Consider the following 27,890-nt stretch of genomic DNA (forward strand, 5'->3'; position numbering starts at 1 on the left):
CGGGGAAGAAGGCTGGCTGTACGCATTATTGATGGGGCTGAGCTGGGGCAGCAACCCTGAGTAGCTCTTGGACTACCTTGTGCCCAACCGTCCCCTTCCCCCACAAATATATTCTAAACATTAGCCCAATTAGTAGTTTTTTTATCAAAATTTACTATTATGGGATCATGTCCTGTCTTCTTCACAAATGTGAGTCTTCAGGGCTCAATCCCATGGTTGCGGCATTGGTCACTGGATAAAAGTAGTACACCTTTTCATGTCTACTTTCCAGAAAAGCAGAACCCAGAGTAAATCTCACATCTCCACCAGCACAGAAGAATGCCAATTGCATTGCATAGCCTTGGCCAACTGAGCATAACTGTTTCATCAGCAAACCAGATTTCTACTCTCAGTACCTAACTGCTTGGCAAGATCATTTAATTTGTCTGTCATAAAGAACTATCACCAGCCAGTAGCCATTTCTTTTGTCTTTAAGAATAAGTTCTTTGTACTCCTTTCAAAGGTTGGATATCGAGGCATCAATTTTTCAACTCTAAAGACTAGATTACCAATATATTATAAAAGGATATAATGCAGGAACAGCCAGATGGAACAAACACAAAGGGCAAGCTATGTGGGAAGGGGCACAGAACTTCCATGCTCTTCTGAAGAGCACTTGTCCACTTGTTCACCAACCCAGAAGCTCCTGCTTAATTGTTTTGTGTAAGATGCTCACTCCTATGCAAAAGCACCTTGATCCCCTGGAGTTTCCAACCATGTTTCCTTCTTCCTTTTTTTTTTTTAAAAAAGGTTGGAAGTTGGCTTTAATTTAACTTACTTATTTATTTTTGGCCTCTCCATGCGGCTTGTGGGATCCTAGTTCCCTGACCAGGGATTGAACCTGGGCCCCCTGCAGTGGGAGCGTGGAGTCCTAACCACTGGACCGCCAGGGAAGTCCTTCCAACCACCTTTCTGATCAACCACTAAAACCAGCTCCACCCTCATCAGAAGCCCTTTGAACTCATGGTAACCAAGTATCTAGGACTACACATACGGAAGGCACTCCAGTTAAGGCTGCCAGGCTGGGGGTGCTACTTAGTTTACATATTTGCACACTTTCAGGTTTTTAAGAAAACACAAATACAAGGCTGAGGGGGAACAGAGGCTTGTTTGTACATCCTCAAATACAAAATCTGCTACTTGAGAAAGCCTTCAGGACAAACGTCAAGGAGGTCTCATAGGTGGTAAACACGAAGCACTCATTACTCTGAGACAGGGATCTTTAACCACGTTTGGGTCACTCATACTTTTGAGAATGCCGAAAGCCACGGACGATCTTCCTATCCCAACTCAAAACTTTTTAGTTAAAAAAAGATCATATCTGGGACTTTCCTGGCAGTCCAGTGGTTAAAACTCCACGCTTCCAACGCAGCAGGCATGGGATCCCTGGTCAGGGAACTAAGATCCCACACGCCATGCAGTGAGGCCAAAAAACAAAACAAACAAACAAACAAACATATCTGCATCTTCATACAAAATTCTGTGTTTAATTTCAGAAGTTCCCAAATTGCCTAATGTTAAGAACCTTGCTCTTCATTGAAATGCAGGTAAAAAATACGTGACATATAGGTACCTGACAGTCATAAAAACATGCTAAGAGAAGCTGGGACACACCTATTCTGTAGGTTAACAACCACCTCCAGCTTGTTCAGTTCCCATGTTAGGTGTGCGGGCACCATTTTGAGCTGTGTTTCACAGACCAGGAGACTCAGAGGATAAAGTCAGCTGCCCACAGGCACGCAGCTAGGAGGCAGCAGAGCTGGGATTCAAGCCCAGGTTTGTCTGGCTCAGAAATCCATGCCTTTCCATTTCACAAAATTTGCTCTCACAAAATGTTCTTTTGTGCTGCTTGTAGCCTGAGCTAGGCCTGGATTGCTGCTCCAGACCCCTGCTTGCAGACCAGACTCAGAAAGCTGTGTTAAGAGTCTGGGACTGTGCCATCATGTATGGCTGACCTCTAACCAGTACTGCAGTCTAAGAGCATTATGGGGAAAAAAATACAAGGACCAGAGAGGACTTCCCAGGCACCCAATGGCCCCTTCCCTCTCCTGGGGCGTGACAGTCACCAGTAAGTACCTGATCTAGGATATAGTTGCGTTTCTTTCGGGCAGCGATCTGGATGAGGCGGTTGAGGCACTGGGTGGCCTGCTGGATCAGGACGTCCCAGCGGCCGGCGTAGTTCCTCTGACGGCGTAGGCCCATCACCTGTGGGCAGGGGGTGGTGAGGGGTGGGTGGTCCTGTTTGCTGAGCAGTAATCAGGGAGTGGGAGGTGGAAGAGGAGAGACCAGGGGCTATCCTTACCCGCATCTTATCCATGATGGCATTGGTACCCAGGATGTTGTACTTCTTGGAGGGGTTGGAGGCTGCATGTTTGATGGCCCATGTGGTCTTACCGGCGGCAGGCAGGCCCACCATCATCAGAATCTATAAGAACAGGACCAGGAGTGACACTGTGAACCAGAAACAGTGTGTGGCATGGCAGCCTGGCATCACCCTGACTTGATGGTGACCGTGAGGGTGACTCTAAACCTCATGGCCACCTCTAGGAAATGGAAGCAGTAACAGCGTCTACCTCATAGTACTGTTGTTGGGATTCAAAGAGATGAGGGTTGTCAGACTCTCAGCAGAGGGCCTGCTCTTATGAGTATTTACATTTTTGTTTAGGCAGGATTCAGGGGCCTCTGAAAGGGAAAGATCCACGGAATAGGCACAAGGAGTGGTATAACCTTCCTGGAGTCTCAGATGGGGACAGACTGTATGCATAAGGACGAGCATCATTTCTAATCAGTACGTTTACAATCTGGCAAACATTGGATGTAACCAAAATGCCCAAAAAGAGGAAAATAGTGAGGCTAATAACAATGAGTTTCAAAAGAGGTGTCCATGTGGTGGGACAAAGCTCAAAAAATAACATTAAGTGAAAGGGCATGATATCAAAATGCTTATACCATAAGATCTCAACTGTAAGTGTGTGTGTATAAATGGCACCTAGCACAGCAAAAGGCATAGGATAAGCTCCAAAACTTTCAAAGGAAACTTATTTGTGGATGGTGGAATTAAAGGGAACTTTAATTTTCTTTATGTTTCTTAATTTTCTAGAATAAACACAAAATCACTTATATATCAGAAAGAAACATTATTTGAGGACAAAGACCACCAGCACAGCTTCTGCAACCAAATCAGCTCTAAGTCCAGTTGCCGTTTTTGCTCTCGGAGAGCCCTGGATGGGAGCATGGAGCTGCACAACCTCCTCCAAGGACTCGCTCACCAGGAACTGCCTTCACACCCTCTTCCGCTGGGAGGAAAGCCTCCTTTTCCAAGATTCTGACCACACCCAAGGAGCAGTGTGGCAACTTCCTTTTGGAATCTTTCTGACATTTAGGTGTCTTACCTTGGCCCCTCCCTCTTTGGACTAAGTCACACACGCACAGCCCTCACCTCACTCTCACAGCAGCTTTCACCACACTCAGCTACTGAATGTCTCCCCTCTGTCTTGGCAGCAACGTGGCTCTGGAGAGGCGGCCACCAATTCAGGCTTCCAGGCCCACTCACCTCACACTCTGCCTTGCTCTTTGGTCCGACAGTGCCCCGGATTCGCTCACTCAGGGGAAGGTGCTGGATGAAGGTGAAGCCTGGCAGGACAGAACAGTAGGGCTCTGCCCTCTGCCCGAAGTTGAACTCCACTGCACAATTCTTCACCAGGACATGAGGGTAGAGGGCCTGACCCCCTAAGGCTTCCTTCTGGATTCGGAAGGCAATGCCCATCCACTTCCCATTTTTGGTGAAGGAAAGTTCCACGTCATTTCCACATTCAAAGTCCTAGGAAATAAAGCCAGAGAAAGATAACTGCCAATGTTCTGCTTAAGGCACTGGGAGGCACAAGTCAGAGCAGACGCAGGGAATGGAAACAGAGCTGGCCTCCCAGATTCAAGTGCGTCCCTCCTCAATGTACAGATGCATCGGGAAGCACCAGGGAACAGCTCAGACAACATGCAGCCCAAAGCCCTCCTTGCCCAAGACCAAAAAGCTGGTGGATGTGAAGTGTGTAATTTTAGGAAGCTCCAAGTATTAGAGTCTTGTGCCTAGCCTGAGATGGAGAGGAAGGCAAAAGCGGTCCTGTCCATTCTCATCCCCAGCAAGATAACAGATGGAAAGAAAGCCACAGCAGGGCCTTTTAAGTCAGGCCCAGCTCTACACGTGCATTCATTTATATGCTCTTCTTGATGCTTATGTCTACAGTGATCTGGGCCTGACACAGCTCAGAGCCTAGTGGGGAATTAGACAAGGACACCATCCTAACTAATTCAGTTAAGAGCACCTACACAGAACAAAATTCTCTGAGGAGGAAGTCAAGTCCTGAACAGTAAACGGGAAGGAGCCAAGTCTGGAGTGAGAGGAGAGAGTCCTAAAGAGAAGTGTTGTTTGTGTACAAATCTGGCAGTGAGAAAACATAGGGTCAGACTGGCTGAAGCATAAAGGATTGGGGGTTGGGGGTTGGGGAGTGATTTCGGGTACAGCTGGAGAGCCAGGAAGGGACCATATTCTCTAATTCAACAATTTATTGAGTCCTTATTGATCAGTTGAAGTTTAGTGGTTAATATCCTGTTTTGGAAGGCAGGCTGCTTCAGCTCTACCATTTACTCCATCTTCAGTTTCCTTATCAAAGAAGAGGGGCCAGGAACTTCCCTGGTGGTCCAGTGGCTAAGACTCTGAGCTCCCAATGCAGGAGGCCTGGGTTCGATCCCTGGTCAGGGAACTAGATCCCACACACTCCAACTAAGAGCCCTCACGCGGCAACAAAGATCTCGTGTGCCACAACTAAGACCCAGCACAAATAAATAAATAAATTTTAGTTATTAAAAAAAAAAAGAGGGGCCATGATAAGATTCTACACTCTATAGAGTTGTTCTGAGGATTTAACAGGTGAATGTGCTTACTACAGAGTGAGTGCATAATGAATGCGTGCTCTCATTCCAAGATGCCAGGCACTGCTCTGGGCTAAAGTGGTGGGGAGGAGACATGGTCCCTGTTCTCAGCGAGGAAGGGGCTCTCTGTTACCTCAGAAGTTTGGATTCGTGCTGACAGCAGCAGAGCAGAGCTCCTGACTTGTTTCGAATAGGGGAATGGCCTGGTCAAAACTGTGTTTCAGAAAGATCACTCTGGCTGCATGGTAAAGGTTTACAATTAAGGGAGACTCAAAACTTGGGATCATATGGAAGACGGAAGCACAGGTCGGGTTCTTGACAGAAAAGTACAAGACGTGGTATTCCCTCCCTTTTGCATGCGGAGACCACCTTGGGACTTGCCCTTTGAGAAGCTGTGAAAGCCCCTTTCCCTAAGGAGCCTCCTCACTACCCTCCTCAGTGCTCACAGGGCACAGTTCTACACAGTCCTTTATATTTTAAGTGTCCGTAAGCGCCCACACAGGTCGAGACCACGCAGGGCAGACACGCAAACATCTGTTGGACTAAATCCTGCCTCGATCCTCACAGCATGGTCCCTGCCATGTCTTCTCACCTGAGCAAGAGTGGCCCAGGTCACCTTTGCTCTACCGCGGAAATGAACATCGTGGGGGTTAGCCTTCCTTACGTCCACCTGCTTCACTAAAGGAACTTACCATGTTGTACACAAACCAGCACCCACAACTGACAAACCCACCACCGACGGCGCCAACTGTCAAAGACGCAAGGGTAGCTGTGTCACTTCTGCAAAACCATTCCTGAGTGCCACACCAGGGCCTAAGGACCCAAAGTCCTTAAGCCTCGCATTATTCAAAGTGTGCCATTTTTGCAGCCTTACCTCTCACATCTCCTAGTGTCGTCCCTGAGGCTCCAAGTATTTTACTCCTTACGGTTTGCTGAAGTGAGTTACACTGTTCTCTCTACCTGAAAGGCCATTTTGTCCTTTCTGTTTTGTGAATGTTGAGAACTCAAGTTCTGACACAAATGTCCTCCCCACCAGTTCCTTCAGGCCACTGATTTTTCACAACCCTTCTAACCCTTCACTCTGAGTCTTTTAAAGTGATGGCATTCTCTAAACAAAGGAAACTGAACATAGAATCTTAAAAGTAGAAGTAAAAATGAACAGGCTGAAGCAAGAGTCAGGCCTAAAGTTCCAAACTGCCACACACTCACAGAACCTCGGGGAACCCAGTCACACACTGATGAAACATTGAATTGTTACAAGCTCCCTGGAGTACAGTCTTGATGGTAGCTATCAAAAATTAAAAATACACCTTTGACTCAGAAGTTATACTTTCAGAGGTAAATATTACAACCATATTCCCATAAGAACGCAAAGATGTGCAAATTGCTCACACCAGCACTGCTAAATGTGCTCCAAAGGGAAAGTGGGAGAGACTAAATCACACAGGATATCCATGTATGGGAACACGAAAAGCCCTCCAAGATACTCTGATAAGTGGGAAAAAGATAAGCTGTCACTGCAGCACTGACTTCCAGCAAGTAATTTTCAGGTCCACCAGGGGAAACTGACACCTGCATCAGAATACTAGGCAGCTACTAAGTAAAAAGGTGAGAAACTAACCAAATGTTCATTAATAGAGGATTGATTATATAAATATGGTAGATCAACACAATGACTATGGACTATATAAAAGAACAAAGAAATCCTCTGTGAAGCGATATATTAAAAAAAAATAACTCTAAGATACATAGTTAAACAAAAAAAGATATAAAATAACATGTATAACATGCTACCTTTTGTGTAAAAGAAGAAAAATAACAATCATCTTTCTTGTACTTTGATAAAGAAATCCTGAATACCAGTGGGCTTATGTGTAGGGGAGGGCATATGTGAACCATGGGTGGAGTGGGAAGGTCTCAAGAAGACTTTATACCTTTCTGTATTTCTGGATATTTTTGGAAACCACAGGAATTTATTAACTACTCAACAATGTTTTAAATTGAGCTAGATCTATACTATCTGTGCATACAGGGAAAGATAGCTGAGATTTACTTTTTTTTTTTTAAGAGATTTACTTTTTTTCTTTTTTTTTTTTTTTAATTTTTTTAATTTATTTATGGCTGTGTTGGGTCTTCGTTTCTGTGCGAGGGCTTTCTCTAGTTGTGGCAAGTGCGGGCCACTCTTCATCACGGTGCACGGGCCTCTCACTATCGCGGCCTCTCTTGTTGCGGAGCACAGGCTCCAGATGTGCAGGCTCAGTAATTGTGGCTCACGGGCCTAGTCGCTCTGCGGCATGTGGGATCTTCCCAGACCAGGGCTCGAACCCGTGTCCCCTGCATTGGCAGGCAGATTCTCAACCACTGCGCCACCAGGGAAGCCCAAGAGATTTACTTTTAAGTGGAAAAAAATGCAAGGTTTGGAACAATGTGCAGAATATAAACATGGTTAATTTTTGTTTAAGAAAACATGCTTTTTATTAAAAAGATAATGAGGTTGTGAAAGACAAAGAAAGACTGAGAAACTGTTTCAGACTAAAAAAGACATGACAACAGAATGCAATTCGTGATCCTGAACTAGAAACCAAATTGCTCTAAAGGATGTTGTTGGGACAGCTGACAAAATTTAAATGTGGACTATGGAGTGGGCAATAGCATTAAATCAATGTTAAATTTGATAAATGTACTGTGATTAAGATAACAGCTCTATTCTTAAGAAATGTATGCTAAAGTATTAAGGAATAAAGACACAATGTAGGCAACCTACTCTCAAACAGGTCAGATAAAAATCATATACATATATGTACATATATTTGGGAAACATGGTAAAGCAAATGTTAGAGTCTGGACAGGGCTCTATGAGAATTCCATGGCTTTTCCTTAAGTTTGAAATTATTTCAAAGAGGGGAAAGGGCTTCCCTGGTGGCGCAGTGGTTGAGAGTCCGCCTGCCGATGCAGGGGACACAGGTTCGTGCCCCGGTCTGGGAAGATCCCACATGCCACGGAGCGGCTGGGCCCATGAGCCGTGGCCGCTGAGCCTGCACACCCGGAGCCTGTGCTCCGCAACGGGAGAGGCCACAACAGTGAGAGGCCCGCGCACCGTGAAAAAAAAAAGAGGGGAAAAAAAAGAAAGAAAGAAAAAAAAAAAGAGTACCTGTGTACAAATATGAGGATGGAGAGGGAACAAAACCAAGAAGAAGCATCCACCTGGGTAGTCACTCCTCCCTGGGGCTTCATGGCACATTTTACAAACATTTAACTTCTAGTGATAATAGTGTTAAGTAGTATTTACTGAGCATTTATTATGTGCCAGACGTTGTAAGTGCTTCTAATGGGTTAACTTAATGACTCCACATGAAATTCTAGAGTAGATACAAACATTCTCATCGAGAAGAAACTGAAATACAGGGAGGGTAGTCCAGGGCTGTGAGAGGAAGAGCAGGGACTGGGTCTGGGTCTAGGGATTCTGGACCCAGAGGCAACAGCCACACTCCACAGCACTGTGAGTGCTGGTCACTGCTCTTGGGGACTGAAGTTCAGCAGCAGTTCAGGCATCCTCTATCTTGTTCTGCTTTGCATCCATCCCCACCGTCCTCAAAGGCAACGCACTATTGGAAGCCTGGCTTAACCAATGTGAGGTGAAGGAAGGAAGAAGTTTTGGGATGAGATGATGCTAAAGTGGGACAAGAGTCAACATCACTGCCTTTGAGAACGGATAGGCTATTCTGTAGCAAAGGAAGATAAGAAATTCCCGAGTCTGTTTAGAAAATGTAACTCTGGTATGTAGGAAGGGAGGAAGGTTGTGCACACCCAAACTCAGGGTTGCCACCTGACGGCTTTGCACAAAAGACCTGAAGGGGTAGAATGGGAGAACTTTGCACAAAATGACCGCAAACATTCCAGTGCGTCAAAGAGAGACAAAGAGGTATGGCAAGAGTGGCTGGACACAGGGCAGACAATGGACAGAGGTATTCTGAAAAAGAAAAGTCTGCAGGTTGACCTGACAGGACCAACATTTGGTTCTGCCAATTCCCACAGGCTGCCAGCACTCACCGCAAAGCAGCCAATCACATCATTCTCTGCAAACTTGTCTCCGTAGTTTTCAAACCGGCTACTGGTGGACTTCTTCCCAGTGCCTCCATAGCCATAGGAGAAAGGCTCTTCGCCTGATGGAAGAAACAGGCAAAGGCAGGTTAAACCTGCGATGGTCACAACAGCCTTTATGGCTGTCATGTAGTTTTAAATAAAAAAATCATTTTCTTTACTAGTTTACTAATCAGATGCTTTTGGCAGGGAAGGTAAGAAAGGTTCCGTTGAAAGGAAGCCCCTCATTATGCAGAACTTCTGAGGGCTTGATGGCTTTAGATGTTAAGTCTGGGAGTAGGAGCTGAACTGAACTGCTTTGCACAGAAAGGGAGAATTTGGAAAAATAAAGGGAGGAGGGAAGAGAGGAGCTGGGATAGAGGAAGGTTGTATGCTGAGATGCATCCCTTTGCTGTGACATTCAATATTCAGTTAAGTCTCCTAATGGCGTCAATTTTTGGTGCCAACGAGTTTTGGTCAGAAATCAGTAAAAGGATTTTGCTTCTGCAGACCGTGAGGTCTAATACCTAGGAAAGGTACTGGATTGCCTTAGGCTACAGAACTGGGTGCCGATGCAATATGACTGAGACCCCAGGGGCCCTGGCTGACATCTGGGTTATAGAGAGATCCTAGGCCAGGAACCCAAGGCGCACCCTGCCAGTAAAGCAGGAGCCAACAGCATGAACTCCAGGCCCAGTTCTAGTATGAATCAGCTGTGTAACCCTGGACATCTGCTCCACTGTTCTGGGCTTTGTATCTTTATCTGTATCAACTACTTTCCACTTATACCTCAAAAGTGAAAGAAATATAAAAGGAGATGACACATGAGTCTTAAATAAAAACTGCTAATACGTATCAAAATGAAAAGTATTCACTGTTTTTAACCTAGCATTTCTACTTTTAAAGATCAGACTAACACAAGGGCAGCTCAAGCGTTTAACAGCAAAAATTTGCAATCAACTTAAATGACCTACAAAACATTGATAAATAAGTGATACAACTGTAAAGTGAAAAATTATGCAGTGGTCAAGAAAGCTATACTTATTTACAAAAATATACCCATGGATATTAAGTGGGAAAAAGCAATCAGGTTACAGTAATCCGTATAACGTGCCCCATCTGAGAAACACAAAGGACAAAACACAAACTGTCTGGAAGGTTACAGATGAAAATGTTAACATTGGTCATTATCTCACAGGTTTAGAAGGATTTTCATTTTTCTCCTCTGTAATGGCCTGAATTTTCACAAGGAGCACACATTATTTTCATTTTTTTCTTTACATGTTATTTTCATAATCAGAATGTTTTTATGACCAAGGAAGAAGGTCTCAGCATTGGTCACTGAAATCAGTCACTTGGGGTCAGAAGGTCACTGAGGCCTGGGGTTCTGTGAAAATTCAAAACCTCTCAAGGCAGCCCCTGCCCCTCTCCACCAGCCAGCCCTGGACCCATTGGTCTCTGCTTTCTCTTTTACTCTGGGTTAAGCTCTGGACAGAAAATTCCAGATAGGACTTAATGGGACCTGAGGAACTTACTACTTTCAGCTTGGTTTGAGAACAGGAGACAACTGGTCTTTTTTTTAAGAAAGGGAACAGTTTTCTAAAGAGGACTTTGGACCCTCTCCTTAAAGATGCAGGATAAATTTTTGTAGAAAAGTTGTTATCACTGTGGTCCTTCCAACTGAATCCTGTATGTCTGAAGATGGGAAGCGGCACAAGCCTAATCCTTGTTGTCTGTTCCATCCCAGGGTGGTTCTGTTCTGGGTCCAATGCGGGAAAGAGAAACTTAGGAAGCTTGAGAATCCAGGGACAGAGGCACCTGCTCTACTCTCTGGATTGCTTGGCTGACCTCCTCTTACCTAGCTGAGTGCTGCAGGAGTCCAGGGACCAACCAATACGGACAACGTGTGGGTCGGGCTCTGTAGATGGAAGGTGCTTCACAGAGATTTCCTCATTGATCTGGGAACAGAGAACAAGAGGGCTCAGAAGTGATTCTCTGGAGGCTGATGGGTTACAAGGCAATACAGGAGGGAAGTGGGCAGATGTTAAAAAAAAACAAGCAAACAAACAAACAAACAAACAAAAAAAGCAGCAGGCTTTTGCTGCTGGGGAAAAGGTATCTACACTGCTCTGAAGGGCCTGTTGTACTGAAACCAGGGCCTCTAAAGGGCTTAGGAGAGTTCAGGGCCACAGAGAAGGGAATTTCAGAAACAGTTATGTTTTAGTTTTAACACTTGCTGCAGGGGAAACAGGGACTCTCATATCATTTGGTGCAGAAACATAAACTGGTACAATGTCTTTGGAGGGCAACTTAGCAGTCTTTATTAACTACAAATGCACATGCTCTATAACCAAGCAATTCAACTTCCAGTTTATCCTATAGATACATACACACAAAAATATTCAGTGAGGCAGTGTTTATGTTGAAAAGGAAGGGAGGGAGGGAGGGAGAAAGCAAGTAGAAACCACCTATAAGGCACTGGTCACATTATGGCACATTCCTGCCACAGAATATGATGCAGCGGTTGGAAAGAATGAGGCAGGGCTGATACACTGGGGTATGGAAAAATGTCCAAGACACAGTATTAAGTAAAAGCAGCAGAAAGAATAAAAGGTACCTTCTGGGGACTTCGCTGGTGGCGCAGTCATTAAAAATCTGCCTGCCAATGCAGGGGACACAGGTTCGATCCCTGGTCCGGGAAGGTCTCACATGCCGCGGAGCAACTAAGCCCGTGCGTCACAACTACTGAGCCTGCGCTCTAGAGCCCGCGAGTCACAACTACTGAGCCCACGTGCCACAACTACTGGAGCCCACGTGCCTAGAGCCCCTGCTCTGCAACAAGGGAAGCCACCGCAATGAGAAGCCCGTGCACCGCAACTAAGAGTAGCCCCTGCTCGCCGCAACTAGAGAGAGTCTGCATGCAGCAATGAAGACCCAATGCAGCCAAAAATAAATAAAAATTAAAAAGAAAAAAAAAAGGTATCTTCTGACTTAACCTTTAATTAAATCAGAGGTTAGACTGTCTAATAACCAATATCTATCTGCATTAGATTGTGGCTTTCAGAAAGTTACCCTATGTCACTGACTTTTGCACACACATTTTTCACATTTTAACATCTCCAAAGTCAGGATATATCTTACAATTGATGTATGAAAGCCCTGTCAGTATAATTGGCAGTGTTTCTCTACGAGCAGCACAAAACAATGCACAACTTAGAATCAACGTCTTAGCCAAGCAAATACAATAACCCTTGGTCTTAGCTTCCACCTCTAAAAACAGTATGTATTTCAACAGTATGTATTTCATGATGATACTGTGAGGATTAATGGAGATATCCATGAAAAGAACTTGGCACTGTATCTAGCACATGCCATGTGTTTTGTAAGTATTACCTATCATAAATAAGTTTGGATATGCAAAGGATACACAAGAAATTGTTAACACATAAGGTATCTCTGGAGGGCAGGATGGGGATTGGGAGGATGTGAGTATAACTCTGGTTTTCACCCTATAGTCTTTTGTGCCTTCTGAACTTTATTAAACACGAGCACATATTATTTTCATAAACATAACCGGACGTGGAACTGTGGAGAGATGATGGTAGATGACCTGATGGCAGAACCTTTCTTTTTCTTGCTCTTCCCTGTCCTCCCTTTAATTGGTGATGAGCAATTCTTTCTAGCTCACTGTTTTTCCAAACAACTCCTTTTCCTAGTTCTACAAATATGTCATCCTTAGAATGGTTGGCTATACAATACCTGGGTCAAACCCCATCAAGGGAAAATCTGTTTGAAGAAGCAATGTATGGTCAGCCTGCTTTCCCCATATATTATTTAGCAATGACATAGTTCTTCTGAGTTCATTTTACTTTTTTTTTTTTTTTTTTTTGCTGGGACACAGTCTATGCTCAATCAAATCTCTTTTGCAATCATGGCTCTGACCAAGGTGGTTGGTGACAGGTTATTCCAAAGGATGGACCTATTTTCTGTCCCTATCCCGTCTGGTTGCTCCCACTCACCTTCATCTCAAAGCACACACGGCCCCTTCTGACCCCATAGCTGGCGCGGGCTCCTGACCACAGGTATGCAAAACCTTCAATTGTGAGTGGGTAGCCACTACTCCGGTCTCGGGCCACCTTGAAGTGGAGGTCGCAGTTATCTGTGGAGGAAAAAGCCTGTATTTGGCTGATGTTTTAATGGTCCCGAGAGGGACAGGCACAGGCAGAGGTAAGTTCCCCAAGAGTGTTAACCAGGAGTACACAAGCTGACACATCACGGGGGCAGGTTCATGAGAAGCCAGCCGCATCGCCTAACCAGTCTCCCTTTTAGCACAAAGGCCCTGGACTACTGCAAACTGGCCTGCACAGGATGAAAACAGCCACTCTACATAGGAACGAGGGTTTTCACCTGGCTGAGGTCCCAGGAAGGCTGTCAGGGGGCGCCCCTGGAAATAATACACACATGCTTCTAATGGGGATGTACACTTGCTAGGGAGAGGGTCCATATTCTTACCAGTTTCAAGGGATTTTAGAATTTAAAAAGGTTAATCCCCACTGCCATACACTTCAACCATCTCCCATGCTAACTCTATCAGTGTGGAAGCCAGACTCCTGCACAAACATCTGACCCTGATCCACACCCACCACCCAGGACCACTGTCAGGTGCACCACAGACTCCCACCTCCTCGAGTGGGCCTAGGACTCTGCTGCTTGGACTCTCCCCCGTCTTCAAGTCGTTTCTGACCATCTCACCCAGTAGGCTCTCTCCGCTCTCTAAAGGCTGAGTGCCATGGCCTGTACAACTGGCATTTGATCAGATACTGCTTCATGGACCACTGCCACCCAATACTTTAAAAAATGTTTAGCTTTACTCTGGGTATACTGTCTTTGAGATCTTGCGATAGAAGGGACTGTGTACGAGATGTCTTTATCTCTTCCAAAGCATGTAGCCACTGGTCTATAAACATGAGCTACGTAAAGAAGTACACGAATGAACTTCTGTTAACTTTCCGCTCTGTTGAAAAGTGCAGTCCTCATACTTGATTGGGCTTCTGGGTGTGTTTAAAAATTCGGATTCACAGGCTCTACCACTTAGAATTTGTCTTAGGAGGTCTGAGGAGGAACAGGACCTTTATATTCATTCCCCCAAGTGTTTAGCTGCACAGTCAAGGGGAAAACCACTTATCCAGAGGAAAGAAAACTGAACTGGAGGACAGACCAGGTTAATGCCTGAGAAGACAAAACGGCATTGGTTTCACCAGGAACGTGAGCAGCTGATGGAAACTGGGGAAAAGGCCGTCAAAGAGTTAAGTTTCCCCAGCAGCACTCAGGTTCCCTTCCCGCTTAAATGACAACCCTCCGTGTTTACAGGGTGCTAGGGTTTTCCAACTTGCTCTGGTATCCACTCTCTGATGAATGTCACTCAAAGTCCTCTGAGGTATTAGGGCAGGATTATTCCTCCCTGAAGAGAAGCTCAGAGAAGTAGAATGACTTGCCCAGAATCTCACAGTTAGAGCTGAGAGCAGATCTTCTGTCTCCAAACCAGCACCCTCATTCTAGAGCTCTGCTGTTTCTCACATCTGAACTAACACTGGCTCTGGATGGTGCCGGGCAGGAATTCTGTGAAGGTTAAGGCAGCCTCCCAATACTGAGTGGAAGGCAGTATCAAACAGGCATTCCAAAGACTCACATGTGTCAATGGCAACAAGGGTGTCATCAAAGTCATCTTCATCCTCTTCAGCAGGAGGCTGAGGAGAGCGGCCCCTGTGTCATAAAGAGGTATCACGTTACATGAGAATGGACAGACAAGGGAAGAAGGGAACTGAAGGTTCTGCTTGAATTTACAAGTGGCCTCCAAGCTGCTTCCTGGATTTCAAGTTCTTGCCACAGAAGTTAGCAAAAGAACTCTGGAACCTTATATCCTTGCAGTGAGAGCAATGACTGTTAACTCCTAGGGCAGGGTCAGGGACTGAAGAGGGCCGGCTCTGCTAACAAGGGCCATCGGCATCATTTAGGAAGCTTTTCCAAGAAGACTCTTCTCTCACACCCCCAGATTCTGATCCACCCCTTTACACGCTGAGAATTACCTCCATGCTGAACTCTGGGAGCCTATGGTAGCCCAAAGAGTACTGGGCCAGGAGTGGGAATCTGTAAGAATTTAGATAAACCTTTTATTACAATTTGTCCATATTCCAGGCTTCCTAAAACTCCACATCTGAAAGGATTTGAAATGAACCATGTTTTTCAGTCTCTTTCTCTTTAAAAGTGTCCTAGGGCTTTCCCTGGTGGCACAGTGGTTGAGAGTCCGCCTGCCGATGCAGGGGACACGGGTTCGTGCTCCGGTCCGGGAAGATCCCACATGTCGCGGAGCGGCTGGCCCCGTGAGCCATGGCCGCTGAGCCTGCGCGTCCGGAGCCCGTGCTCCGCAACGGGAGAGGCCACAACAGTGAGAGGCCCGCGTACAGGAAAAAAAAAAAAAAAAAAAAAGTGTCCTAAATTATGAACAAGAGTCCCTCCTACCAAAATACTAAAAGGGACTATGTGAAAATACTGGTGGTTTCCAACATATGGGAATAAGGGAAAGGGGTGGAAGTGTGGAGTCTAATGTTCAGCGTCCTGCCTGGGCCAGGCTGGATGACCTCAGTCCACCATATGCTCAGACCAGGTACACTGTGCCCATCTAGTTCCTGGCACTCCCCCAGCAGCAGGCTTCCCTCTGGTGGAGTGCCCTTCTGACCCTGCCAGTCCAAGGCTAGCACAGAGCCTGGTAGGAAGAAAGAGATCATCACATGGTAAGTCTATCCTAGGAAGCTTTCTCTTGTCACCCCTGGATGAAAGCAAGTGCTCTTCCTCTGCCCTCCATCAGCAAGTAGCTCTAGGCCTCTGTTCTATGGGGGGTAGTAGGAGAAACTCATAAGAGGTGGGTTCCATCTCCTGACTTCAGTCACAGCCATGAGACCCAGGCCCTGTCTTAAACAGTCACAAGCTAATTGGAGGATGGACTCCACCAGATAGGAAATAAGATGTGTCAGATGACCAGCCAAGATGAATAGAGAAGGAGTGATCATTCCTAGTTTCCCTGATTGGAAAAGGCTTCACACAGGAGCTGAAGGAAGGAAGGAGGAAGGGGTAGGTCTGGGCCTGGGGGCGAAGGGAGGGGGAAGGCTTGTCAGGGAAGGGAAAAGGAAATGACCAGGGGGGAGGCCACTCCCACCCATGAGCTCCTGACCCTCACACAAAACCCACTGTCCAAATCACCTGTGCCTCCACGGACTATCCCAAGGGCGGGCCCGTGTGAAAGCACTACGAGTGCCGATAATGAATGAATGAACAGATGGATGGAAGGGGTGTGTTTCGGAGTAGGTCAGGAAATAAATCTTTCTTTCAACTGAGGGATATCAAGCAACCGTTAAGAACAGAACACTGTGCTGGACTGCAGGGCAGTGGGGCAAAGGACTGAAAAGGCAGGCTGGCATCTCACATGTGTTTGAACTTTACCCTGAAAGTAATGGGAAGGGAAGAATTGAGGGAAGGACCAAATATTTAGCAAAGCTGAATCTGGTAGTGAGTGCAGGAAGAACTGGGGGAGAGTGTGAGGGAGGGAGAACTCTGCTCTGCCCCTCCAGGCTAGTACGAAGGTCCCAGCGGGCACCAGGCTACAGACATAGAGACCTACTGGAAAAAGGGTGACCACTGCCTCACAGACCCACCTCCTATCCTCTCGGTGCTCGAAATACCCCCGTCCCCGGTTTTCTTCATAAGGCCTCTTGCGACTCTGGAACTGCTGTCTGTCTGGTTTGGGTTGAGATGCTTCAGGCGGGAGGAAGCTCGCGGGTGCTTCTTGCTTCATCTCTGTCTTCACTTCTACTGTCAGGACAAATCCAGATGGTCAAGACACTCAGAAACTCCTCAGTTATCACTTTTCTGGTCCCCTTTACCTCAGGAGATACTGGAAGGACCCTGACTATGGTGATGAGGTCTGGGCACAGGCAGCTTGCCGAGTTCAACAGAAGCCTGCTGAGGGAGCCAAGACGGCTGTCCTGGAGAACAGGGCTAGAATAAAGGGAGGCTGGGGATGGCCATCCAGGCACATCAGCACCAGCGGTTGATGGGGTGACAGATGTCAGTCAGATAACTCTCAGCCTTCGTGGGGAGGGAGAGGGGACTTCAGCACTAAACAAGGACAAGCTCGCTCAGGGCCTACCCAAAGGCGAATGACTGCCTTGGCTATCTTGCCAAAGGCCCCATGAAAGTTGGCAGCTACCTTGGCCTGCACCAAGTGGGAGGGAGCCCCCAAAACTTTTAAGATTCCACAGTTCCACATTCTCTAATTTCTCCTCCCCAAGAATCTCTTCACTTCAGTTCTTACGAAGTTTCTTCAGTCTAACAATGGAGGGGAGAAAGGCAATTCAACAGTGTTGTTGTCCCACAGCTAACTCTACCGGCTTTAATCACTCTATTACAAAGCCCAGAATCATTCCAGCAGGGAGGGCCTGCAGTTAAGCCAGCCCACAGGTGTGATGGCCTCATTAAGTCACACCGCGAATAGGAAGTCAGGATGGGATAACATGCTGCGGACCACAGGAAAATCCCAGTCTCGGGCAGACTCCAGGAATCCGTGCCTACCAAGAGAAACCCATGGATTCAGTCTAGCCTCATCTCTCTCACAGCACCTATGGATGCTGTGGATCACTCACATCTACACATTTCAGCATTCAACTCAAGACCACCTTGGGTCACTCCCTGGCTTTGGCATGCAGACCAAACCTCTCAGGGAAGGCTCCTCGCTTGCTAGGGCAGAGATGGTGCTCACTCACCTGAAGAGAACTTCCATGGTTCCCAGCACAGAGCTGGGCTCACAGGAGGCCTTGATAAATGTCTGCACGGAGAATACTCTCCTTGGGCCAAATGATCCCACAAGTCTCACAGAGCCTGACACAAATCTGCGGTTTAACCTACATTCATTAAAATCCTGAGCCACCCACAAGAAATGTCTGGGGATTTCACTTTGTGGATGAACCAGAATGGAATCAGAACCAGCTAGATTCACTAAGAAAAGGCACTGGGGCCACAGCACAGTGAAAGGAGCACAAGACTGGGAGCCAGTCCTGGCTCTGTCATTACTCAACGGTAAGACCCTGCTTCCCCAATACTAGGACACTACTGGTGAGGAGTGCTGCTTACTGACCAAGAGCAATGGCCCAGAAGCCAGTTTCCTGGTTCCAACCCCAGCCCTGCCACCTCCCCCATCTGTAAAATTGGGAGACAGCTACATTACAATTGTGTTTCCCAAACTGCACTACAGGGAACTTTTTTCTACAAAGACACATTTACATGTTTGGGAAATCCTGGGTTTTAAACAATGTGACACAGAGCTTTTCCCAATCCAGGACTTCTCAGCATCTTTAATGATCTAATAAGCACAGTGACTCTCCCAGAAGCGGTATAGAATACGCTGCATTTTTCAGATGTGTTTGTCCAAGGAACCTTTTCCTGAGGAGTCCCTAATAAATATCTCCTGGAAAGATATTCTTCAGAACGTGGGCAACACTGGACTAGATTTAGAAGGTCCTTTCTGGCTTCCACATTCTAAGATTCTAAGTAGGACTCAAATATTGGCCTCCAGGTCTCAACTCTCTAGGATGTTGGTACTAACATCTGAAAACATACCTTGAAGACTCCCCTCTCCTAACACTTGGGAGAGGGACTAAGTTCTTTCCTTCAAAAAGACCTTGCCAGAGTGACAAAGCCCAAGTGGAATGCCCAAGAGAAAGATGCAAAGTCCTCTGGGAAAGCTAGGCACTAGGCAGAAGGTAAGGGCTACCCACACACAGATTCTATTTCCTTCAAGACAGAGAGATCATGTGCGTTTTCCTACCTGGGCGATAGGCCTGCTGCTGCTGGTCCATTTCCAGCGTTCTCCTCTCGTAGCCTGACTCGTTCTCTTTCTTGATGACCTGCGTCTCATAGAATTGGTTCTGCATGGTAATATTGTCCATGACATCTTAAAACAAAAAATGGCCAGTTAGAAGGGTGTTCTTGGACGAGAGGTAGCTTTTAATGCAAAACGACGCCATCCCCACTGGGGACAATTAGTCTGCCAGAGGCTAAAAGGTGTGATAACACCCTCAGATGGAAACCCACCTGGGAAATCAGGGGCCCAGCTGCCTGAGGACATGCTTTTTTGCCCCTCAAAAGGTTGGAGATCTATCTGTGATTGGGTTCTACAGAATCCCAACATACAAAACCAAATGAAGCAGAACTGCTCTGGTTGAAGCAAGGAGATGGGAGAGTCAGAGAAGGGGTCCAGCTTGACCTCGCCCTCTAAGTGCCCACTAGGGTGGGGGGTAACTCCACAGACACCTGGGATTCCATGGAGCACAGTTTTAAAAATTACCAGCCTAGCTGTTCTCTGATGTGGTATAATGCTTAGAGAGTTACCTTTAGGGTACAACCTTAAAAACTGTTCAGAGCACAAACCAGTCCTCTGTTCGACCCAAGTCACTATTCCCACCTGCATAGCCAACCCTCTTTAAGAATCACTTCCACCCTGCAATAACTGTAAAGATCAGGGGTAACCATCTCAGTTGAAGAGGAAATGGGGGAGGAAGGAAAGGAACTGTTAAGAAACAGGAGTCATGATAATAGTGGCCTCAGACTCATTAGGGATAAATCCTAAAATATTTGGAGTTAGGTGGAAGGGTTCCAGAAGGTCTCTTGTGGGTCCAGGACGAACTCAACTGAAGGGTGGCAAGAATAACAATATCAGGGAATTCCCTGGAGGTCCAGTGTTAGGACTCGGCACTTTCACTGCCAGGGCCAGGGTTCAATCCCTGGTTGGGGAACTAAGATCCCACAAACTATGCGGCACGGGCCAAAAAAACAAGAAAGACAGACAGAAAGACAGACAGAAAGAAAGAAAGGAAAAAGAATAATAACATCAACTATTTATGGAGTACATACTACATACCAGATGCTGGGATACAGCTGAGAATAAGCTTGCCCCACTAAAACCTTCAGTTTAGTAAGGACACACGTTAAACAAATACGTAAGCACAAAAATTATGATTGGGTTAAGGGCTATGAAGAAGTACCAAGGGCTAAGATCAGGGACCCAGAAAGTAAGAGATAAGCCTTGACTCAAAGGATACATAGGTGATGATAATTCAGTGACGAGAATGGAGAAAACATTCCTGGGGTTGGGATGACACATGTGAGAGCTCAGAGGTGGAACTAAAACCTGAAACTCCCTCAAGAACCTTGTAGGCAAACCCAGAGAGAACTCTGGAAACCTAGGGTTAGTAGTAAGCAGGTTCTCCACCCCAGGGGCAAGCTTTGCTAGGTGCCTCCAGAGCCCTACTAGTGGCGGTGCCAGGCCTAGTGAGGCAGAACTACAGGGAAGGGCAGACTACTCTGCTGCTTGCTAACTGATTGGATCCTTTCTCAGAGGACAAATATATCTGGGCACAAACCAGGTGCGGCCAAAGGGAGGAAAGTCACAGATCACGTGGTCTGCTACAGGTCTGTTTACCAGGGTTGAAGGAAGGGTTGGAGGGGGGCATAAAAAGGGACCCAAAGGATTTGTTGTAAGGGGTAGGGGAGAAAGGAAGACACAGAATAACTCCTTAAGTAGAACACAAGGACCCTTTCAAACCACTTTCTTTCTTCCAGGCTCCAAGCACAGTGTTCTTCTCGCCACGGAAGCCTCACATCTCTGAGAATCTCCTGTGCTCACAGAGGAAGCCTTGCTCAGAGAAGCTATGGTTCTGGGGCCCTTCTCCGCTCTCTAAAACGTCCACCTCCTAATAATAGACAGGTCCAGTGCTAAGCCCCTTACGAACATAATCTCATTCATAACAACCCTGGGGGGTGGGGACACTATTATTATCCCAATTTTACACACAAGGGAACCAGGGCTCACAGAGGTGAAGTGACTTGGCCCAAGACAAAATCTGAGTCTAGAGTCTATGCTCCAAAGCACATCACTTTTCTTTGGAACCACCTCCAGCCATTGGCCCTTCTTCCTAGGCATTCCTGCCAGGGTCTTGCCTGCCCTAGGCAGGCACACTGGGCCACTCCTTCCTTCCTTCACAGGTCTCTGCAATGGGAAGTACTTTTCCCAGCATCTGAGTCCTAGACAATCGCTCTCCACCCCAAATCTACCCTCAGATTGCCCTGCTCCAGGAGGTTCCATCTCTCTTCAACAAGTAAATACCCAATGCCAACCCCAAATCCAGTCTCTTCTCTGACCCCCTTGCTCTCCCCATTTCCTTAGCCCTATGGCTGAGAATACCCTCTTTTCAGAGAAATAACACAAACTCTGAACGCCAGAGTCCTTTCTACTTACTCTTCAACCTCTCCGATCCCTGTCCTGCTAGAAAGCCACCCTTTTCTAACTCCAGATTTAGTCCCTTCCATACCGGGGTCGCCTCCTTCAGAAAGTAACAGATCTACTCCAACCCCTCTCCTTCAGAGTCACACCTTCTGGCTGATGCACAGGTTCCCAGCTACCCTTGAGGCCCCTCCAATCCCTGGCCACAAAAATAACTGCTTCTGGGGACCAAGGAGCCCTCCTGTGGAGATGCTCAGCCCCAGAAACACTCCTCCCTACTCCACCCTGAGGTCCCCAGCCAAGTCAACAGGTTTTCTTTCACCCTCCACATGCTACACACTCTCTCCTCCCTATATTTGACAGACCAGCTACACACGCCTGTGCTGGACACAAGAATCCTCTATCCCCTAGATACTCCATCGAGTATCTACTTGTTATCTACCCCACCCACCCCCAGCTACCCCTGTTCTCCAAACATCCCATACTGTTAATCTAAGACCATTCAGCAGTAGCCACTGCGTTATTTGTTCTCAGAGCCTTCCCAGCTCTAGCCCTCCAGGTCCCTCACCCAGTGAAGCATCCTTCTCTCCTCCACCAGCTTCTGGACACCAAGGTTCCATATACCTCCTCTATAAGTCAACCAGAAGGTCCCCAGATTGCCAGCATCAAATGCCCAGGTTCCCCATGCCTCAAAGTTGGCCTTTCAGCCCGGATCTGAGTCTCCTAGGCCATCCTCAGCCAGATGGAAGTCCCCCCTAGTACAATCACGTGGTGGTCTCCCACATCCCCTAACTGCTCCCCAGTCAAACACCAGAACACACAGTCCATCAGACCCTCCCCGGTCAGACGCCAGCACTCCATTTTAATCAACCCATAAGAATTCTCGGTACCCCATCCAGCAGCAAACTCCAGGACCCTCCATCCTCAAAACTCTCCCAGCCCTGAAAACACGGCTCCCAACGCCCAGCCCATAGACTGGGCTAGCATAGCTCCCAAGCCTACCCAGCTGTAAACCCTAAGATCACCATTTCCAAGATCCTCCTCAGCCCGCCGATAGAAAACCTCCTGTTCTTCCGACTGTCTCCGGCTCCAGAAACCACGGCTTCCGGTTTCCGAGCCCTAGGCTCCGGAATCCTCTACACCCCCGGACCTTCCTCATCTCCGAAACCGAGAGCCCCCACTCCAGTATCTCCCCTGCACCGAACGCCAGGATCCACCCTCCGGTCGTCCCAAGGGCCTTGTCCCCAGATCCTTTTCAGCGGCGGATGGCGCGATCCCCGATCCTCAGATCGTCCTCCCCGACCTCAGGCGCCGGGATCCCGCGTCCCACAGCCCTTCCTCGGCCCGGGACTCCGGGCTCCCCGGCCCTCGCCCCCGCGCACTCTCACAATGGTCCCGTCCGGCCCCGGAGTAGCCGCCGGGCTCCGGGTGCGGCTGCAGCCCGGGCGGCGGTGGGCTGCGCGGTCCCCTCCAGCTCGGAGCCCCCCTCGGTCTCGACCTCCTCGTTGTTGTGCCCGGTTCGCCCCGGTTCGTCGTCGGCCTCGAGCTCCCGCTCGTCGTCGGGCTCCTCGGCCTCCAGCGCCGCCTGCAGCCGCTCAGCAAGCTCGGCCTTGAGGCCGCGAGTGTCCAGGCCGCGGCGCTGCAGTTCCTCGCGAAGTTCGTTCACCTTCAGACGGCGTACATCCATGGCCCGGGCCCCCGGGGCGGCCCCCGAGCCCGGCCCGGCCTCCCAGGGCTCAGTCCCCCTTAAACCTTTCCTGTCAGGAGGCGAAGGGGGAAAGGGGGGGGCCCCCACTCCAATGGCGGCGGCGGCGGCTCAAAATGGCCGCCGCCACCGCCTCCCCCCTCCTCCGTGGCCCCGTGCGATGCAACACGGGTGCCAATTGGCCATCGCATGAGGGCAATGGGCGCGGGCCCAGGAGCTCAGCCAATTAGAGCGCGTCTTTCAAAAGAACGTCAATGAAAGGGCTTAGGAGCTGCCGGGGAGGAAGCGTTGGCCTACGTCGGTACTGGGACCGAAGCGGGAGGGCGGGAAAAGGAGGGAGGAGGAGCGCGCGGTGATTGGGTAGTGCCCGCGCGCCCGCTCCCGTAGGGTCAAATGAGGGAAAGGGAGTAAAGATTTGGACCAATCAGTGATGAGATCTCAGAATGAGCGGGGCCACCCCCCCCAAGGCCTTTCCTGTGCGGTCCTTTCATCAAACTACTGTCTCTGTAACACATATCTTGATTGGTCTAAATCTCCCGCCCCTAGAGGAGTCCAAGCGGGTAAAACCACTAGAAACCAATCAAATGGAGGGTCGGCAGACACCCCCGCCCCCCCTTTCACGATTGCCTTTAGGAAACCGGAAAGAGATGAATTCATTAAGGACCTGCCCCTTGCCGTTAGGGCGGTTTCAAAACAGTCTGTCCACCAATCTCAGTTACTGTCTTATCTCACTAAAGCTAGTACAGTTGCATCGTTTTAGGAAAACCTACCCAGATTGGCCATTCTGCTTACTGTCGGCCTTACGAATATTGCTGTAGAGGGAAGTATACGAAATCGAGATTAAGTAAATAAATTATTCTTAATGTGGAAGAAACTCAGTTGCCTTTATGAAAAGCAACCCTTTGACTTCAGAGAATCCTGAAGGTTTGAAAATAGAGGCTAGACTAACAGCGGGAGAAAAGTTGTAAAGGGAATCACACTCTCTCCCCTTTGATAGTACATCTCACGGGGCGCCTCTTTATAGCTGCGCTACCGTCTTTCTCTATGGTTGGTATCTTACGTGGAATGGGCACTCTGCACGCGATCATAGAGCCTTCCCCTCCGGAAAGACCTCCACAATTTCAAGGGTCTCTACCCCACATCCTCTAAACTGCTGTTCAGTAGATCCGCCTTTTCGGTATCTATATTGACAAGCTCAAACACACAGGTCCGTAGTTAAGCCTCACTCTACTAAGCTCCACAGAGTTTCACAATGTCTAACACTACACCACCTGTCGCCTCTAACTCAAAAGACACAAAGCTTCTGTAAGGTACACTATCGAGATACACAATGCAAACGCCCGCTGCCCACTGAGCCGTACCTAAAGCCCACAAAAGCCACACAAAACCTCTACTTAGACAAAGGCGCACACACAATACAGATAAACAAATGGCGTGTGTGGGATCAGAAGCATCAATTCAGGGGATAATACACCAAACTTCGGTGTAGATGAGCCCACTAAGGTCGCCACAGGCAGGCGGCTTCAAATGATAAAGACACACAGGACAGTTACACTACAAGCTTACACCACGGCAAAACCTAGACACACAGCACCCACTCAGAAGCGGGACAGACACTCACGTGGGCCCGTAGGTTCCAGTCCAGACACCCCGCCCCTCGCCCACGTCCGACTTCCTCTTTCCTCCCAGCTTCCCACAATGATTTGTTCTAAAAAAGTTTGTGGCCCGGATTGAACTGTTTTCGGTTCGCAGGAGCCACCACCGGGGGGCGTCCGGGCGCTGCCAAGGATTTCTCCATCTGCTGCTGGACACACCCAGGAACTTATGCCTGCGATGCTTGCAAAACACAGTGGGCTTGCCTTGGCAGGAGTCCATTTGTGGGCTCGTGATTATCGGAGGTGCTCTGGGCCTGTGTTTCTATGTGAATCTGAACGTTTGGGTCTGTGAGTGCCCTATACGTACTCTATATGTCTGAGTATTTGTGTCTGTATCTGTTACTCTAGTTTCTTCCTATTCCTGGTGACTGCCTGCCTGTGCATGTTTGTAAACGTGTTTGTATCTGAGTAATTTTGTGTTTCTCTGTGTCTGAATTTGTGTCTCTGTATTTGTGACCAGGTGTGCTTGAGTATGTCCATTAATTCATGGGTCTGTTACTTTGGAGAGGGGTAGGGTCTCTGTGTGACCCTGTGAATATCTATGTGCCTATTCCTCACTAGGGGTTTCAGTGATTCTGCTTTTGTTTGCCTGTCTTTTTGTCTATGTATATGTTCATTTCTATCGTCTTTAGTGAGGGGAGAACTCCAAGACCCCACCAAACCCTCCTTTTTACTGGGGAAACTGAGTTGCCAGGGAGAGGGGCCATATGACAGCTAAGTGGAGACAAGAGGAGACAAGCATGGTTACAAAGTTTTATGTGATCTGAGCCCCTCTGGAGGTTTCAGAGTCCACACTCTGTTCAGGGGCATAAGGGACTGGCTCAGGGGGGCAGCATGGCCCCAAAGGAGGGAGTTTGTCCTTTGGGGAAAGGAGGCATCCTTAATGCATTGCACAGGCTTGAGGGGGCACACCCCACATGAGGGGAAGAGGAAGCAGAGGTGGCTAAGAAGGGAAGGATAAAACTATCCCCAAAAGGATAAAACTATAAGTTTAAAACCTTGGAATTGTATCTTAGAATTCTAGACCTGTAGACTTTTAGAATCTTACAACATGTGAATCTTAGAACTATAGTGCCTAGAATCTTAAGACTTAGAACTGTGAATTCTTGGCTCCTTAACTAAAATCCTAGAAAGACAGAATGCAGCATAGAACTTAAAGCTGTCTAACATTAAAAATGATTTTAAAAAAATGATTAAAACGTTGGCATCTGGTTAGTCACCACCAACTGTAGAATCTTATACCATAGATGCTGAGGATCCAGAATCTTGGACCAATAGAATCTAGAGTGCCTTGGAACACAGAACAGAACAACATTAGAATCTTAGAGTTTAATAATCTAGAACCTTGAAGCATATGATCCGGAATCTTAGACACAGAGAATCTAGGTTCTTAGACTAGGTCTTGGAACATTGCATCTTAGAACATTAGACCTTAGAACCTCCATCTTTAGGCTCTCAGAACTTTCTAATTGCAGATTCTAGCATTTCAGATCTTTAGGATCCAGAATCTCATAACAAAAGTTTCGAGGATCATAAAGCCTTAGAACCTATAACTGACCAGCATTAGAATCTTAGAACTTGAGAAGATCAAATCTTGAAGCTTTATGATCTAGAGTTTCACAGCCAGAGAAATTATGCTCTATGAGGCTCGGAACATCCAATTTTAGAACATCAGACCTTAGAACCTCCATGTCTAGAATTGTAGAATTTTTACAATTGTAGAATCTTACACCCTAGGGATTCAGAACCCTAGAAAAATAAAATCTAGAATCATAGCGCCTTAGATCCTAGAATTAGAATCTTAGGGCTTTAGAACCTAAAATCTTGTGGGCTTTATTAAGAATCTTAGAACCAGAAAAGTCTAGAGCCATAGAATCTCACAGCCTTAGAATATAGGCCTTAGAACTTCCATGTCTAGAACCTTAGCACTTTAGAATTAGAGACTTTGGAATTTCAGGTCCTTAGAATCAGACTCATCTTTGAAACTCAGAACCTCTGAATCTAGACTCTTTAAACCTTAGAATCTAGAATCTTGGAATGTTAGACCTGGGAGGACCCTTAGGGATTGTAGTCCAATCCCTTCCTTTTACACATGGGGACACTAAGGTGTGGAAAAGGGAGAGGATCTGTCTGGGATGGAAGTGGAATGGGTAGGAGGAGAGGGCTAAGGTTGGGGGTAAAGCCTGGAGTGGGAAAGTGAGGGGGGGGTCCCCCAGTGGCAGTGCCTAGCTTGGGTCCTGAGAGGGAGTCCCGAGTGGAGGGTTGTCTCAGGCACCATCCTCCTGCCCTGGGGGTGCTGGGGAGCTCCTGTCAGCAGGCAGGGCGGGGCCAGGAGCTGTAGAAGGGCAGAGGACATAGCGTCCAGCAGGATGGACTTCAGCGGCAGTGAGGCAGCTGCAGGAATCCTTGGGGTCAGGCTGAGTTGGGGGCTCAGCTCCTCCAGCAGCTCCAAGTGGTTCAGGATGACCCCCACCCTCATCCATGTTGACATAGAGGATTTCGTCTGGCTCCTGGGCAGGGGGCAGGGCCTTCAGCGTATTCTCCAGATCTTCCCGAAGCTCTGCAAAACTCGGCCGGTCTCGGGGGTTTAGCTCCCAGCACCGGGACATCAGGGCATACCTAGGGTAGCAAAATGAGGAGTGGGAGACTGAACAGGGGAGCATTCTGGGAGTTTGGGGGCATTTTAGGACACTCAGAGGACTGAGGGTATTACAAGGGAGTGGAGGGAACTGTAGCAGTTCGGGGGGCATCTATGGGGACTTGGGAATTCTCAAGAGTTTCTGAGGTGGGTCCTGGGACAGACACTCAGGAAATGGAAAAAGTCTTGGGAAATCTCTCTGGGTAGGGGGTGATGTTCTAGTGAGGGTTTGCTAGAGTACAGCTTCCCAGTGTGGTTCCCCAGAACAGACCATAGCATCAAAGCTTTGAAAGCTGTATTGGTTTAAAATATGTACTCAGGGACTTCCCTGGCGGTCCAGTGGTTAAGACTCTGTGCTCTCACTGCAGGGGGCACGGGTTCGGCCCCTGGTCTGGGAACTAAGATCCCGCATGCCACACGGCGTGGCCAAAAACAAACAGACAAACAAATAAATAAATAAATTAAATTAAATACGTACTCAAATTCTTTGCCATTCCTCCCTTCAAAAGATGGAGG

The 27,890-nt window shown here is 47.7% G+C and overlaps 2 protein-coding genes across 5 annotated transcripts in view; both read right to left on the reverse strand.

Moving 5' to 3' along the window:
* The window catches only part of HNRNPUL1 (heterogeneous nuclear ribonucleoprotein U like 1), a 34,690-nt gene extending 11,473 nt beyond the window's left edge, over nucleotides 1-23,217 (reverse strand). The window contains 11 exon segments of the mRNA XM_032612086.1: nucleotides 2,116-2,244; nucleotides 2,342-2,464; nucleotides 3,593-3,859; nucleotides 9,016-9,128; nucleotides 10,904-11,003; nucleotides 13,065-13,204; nucleotides 14,735-14,808; nucleotides 16,755-16,908; nucleotides 18,923-19,048; nucleotides 22,765-22,831; nucleotides 22,833-23,217. Coding sequence (XP_032467977.1) covers nucleotides 2,116-2,244; nucleotides 2,342-2,464; nucleotides 3,593-3,859; nucleotides 9,016-9,128; nucleotides 10,904-11,003; nucleotides 13,065-13,204; nucleotides 14,735-14,808; nucleotides 16,755-16,908; nucleotides 18,923-19,048; nucleotides 22,765-22,831; nucleotides 22,833-23,063 — 1,524 coding nt within the window. The 5' untranslated portion in view covers nucleotides 23,064-23,217.
* A 2,258-nt stretch (nucleotides 23,218-25,475) lies between these two features.
* Nucleotides 25,476-27,890, reverse strand: part of AXL (AXL receptor tyrosine kinase) — a 31,373-nt gene continuing 28,958 nt past the window's right edge. For all 4 annotated transcript variants that reach the window (XM_032612082.1, XM_032612085.1, XM_032612083.1 and 1 more), the window contains one exon: nucleotides 25,476-27,355. In XM_032612082.1, coding sequence (XP_032467973.1) covers nucleotides 27,004-27,355 — 352 coding nt within the window. In that variant the 3' untranslated portion in view covers nucleotides 25,476-27,003. The remainder of the gene's footprint in view (nucleotides 27,356-27,890) is intronic.

This window comes from Phocoena sinus, chromosome 19 (genome assembly GCF_008692025.1).
Source record: "Phocoena sinus isolate mPhoSin1 chromosome 19, mPhoSin1.pri, whole genome shotgun sequence".
In the NCBI taxonomy this organism is placed as follows: Eukaryota; Metazoa; Chordata; class Mammalia; order Artiodactyla; family Phocoenidae; genus Phocoena; species Phocoena sinus.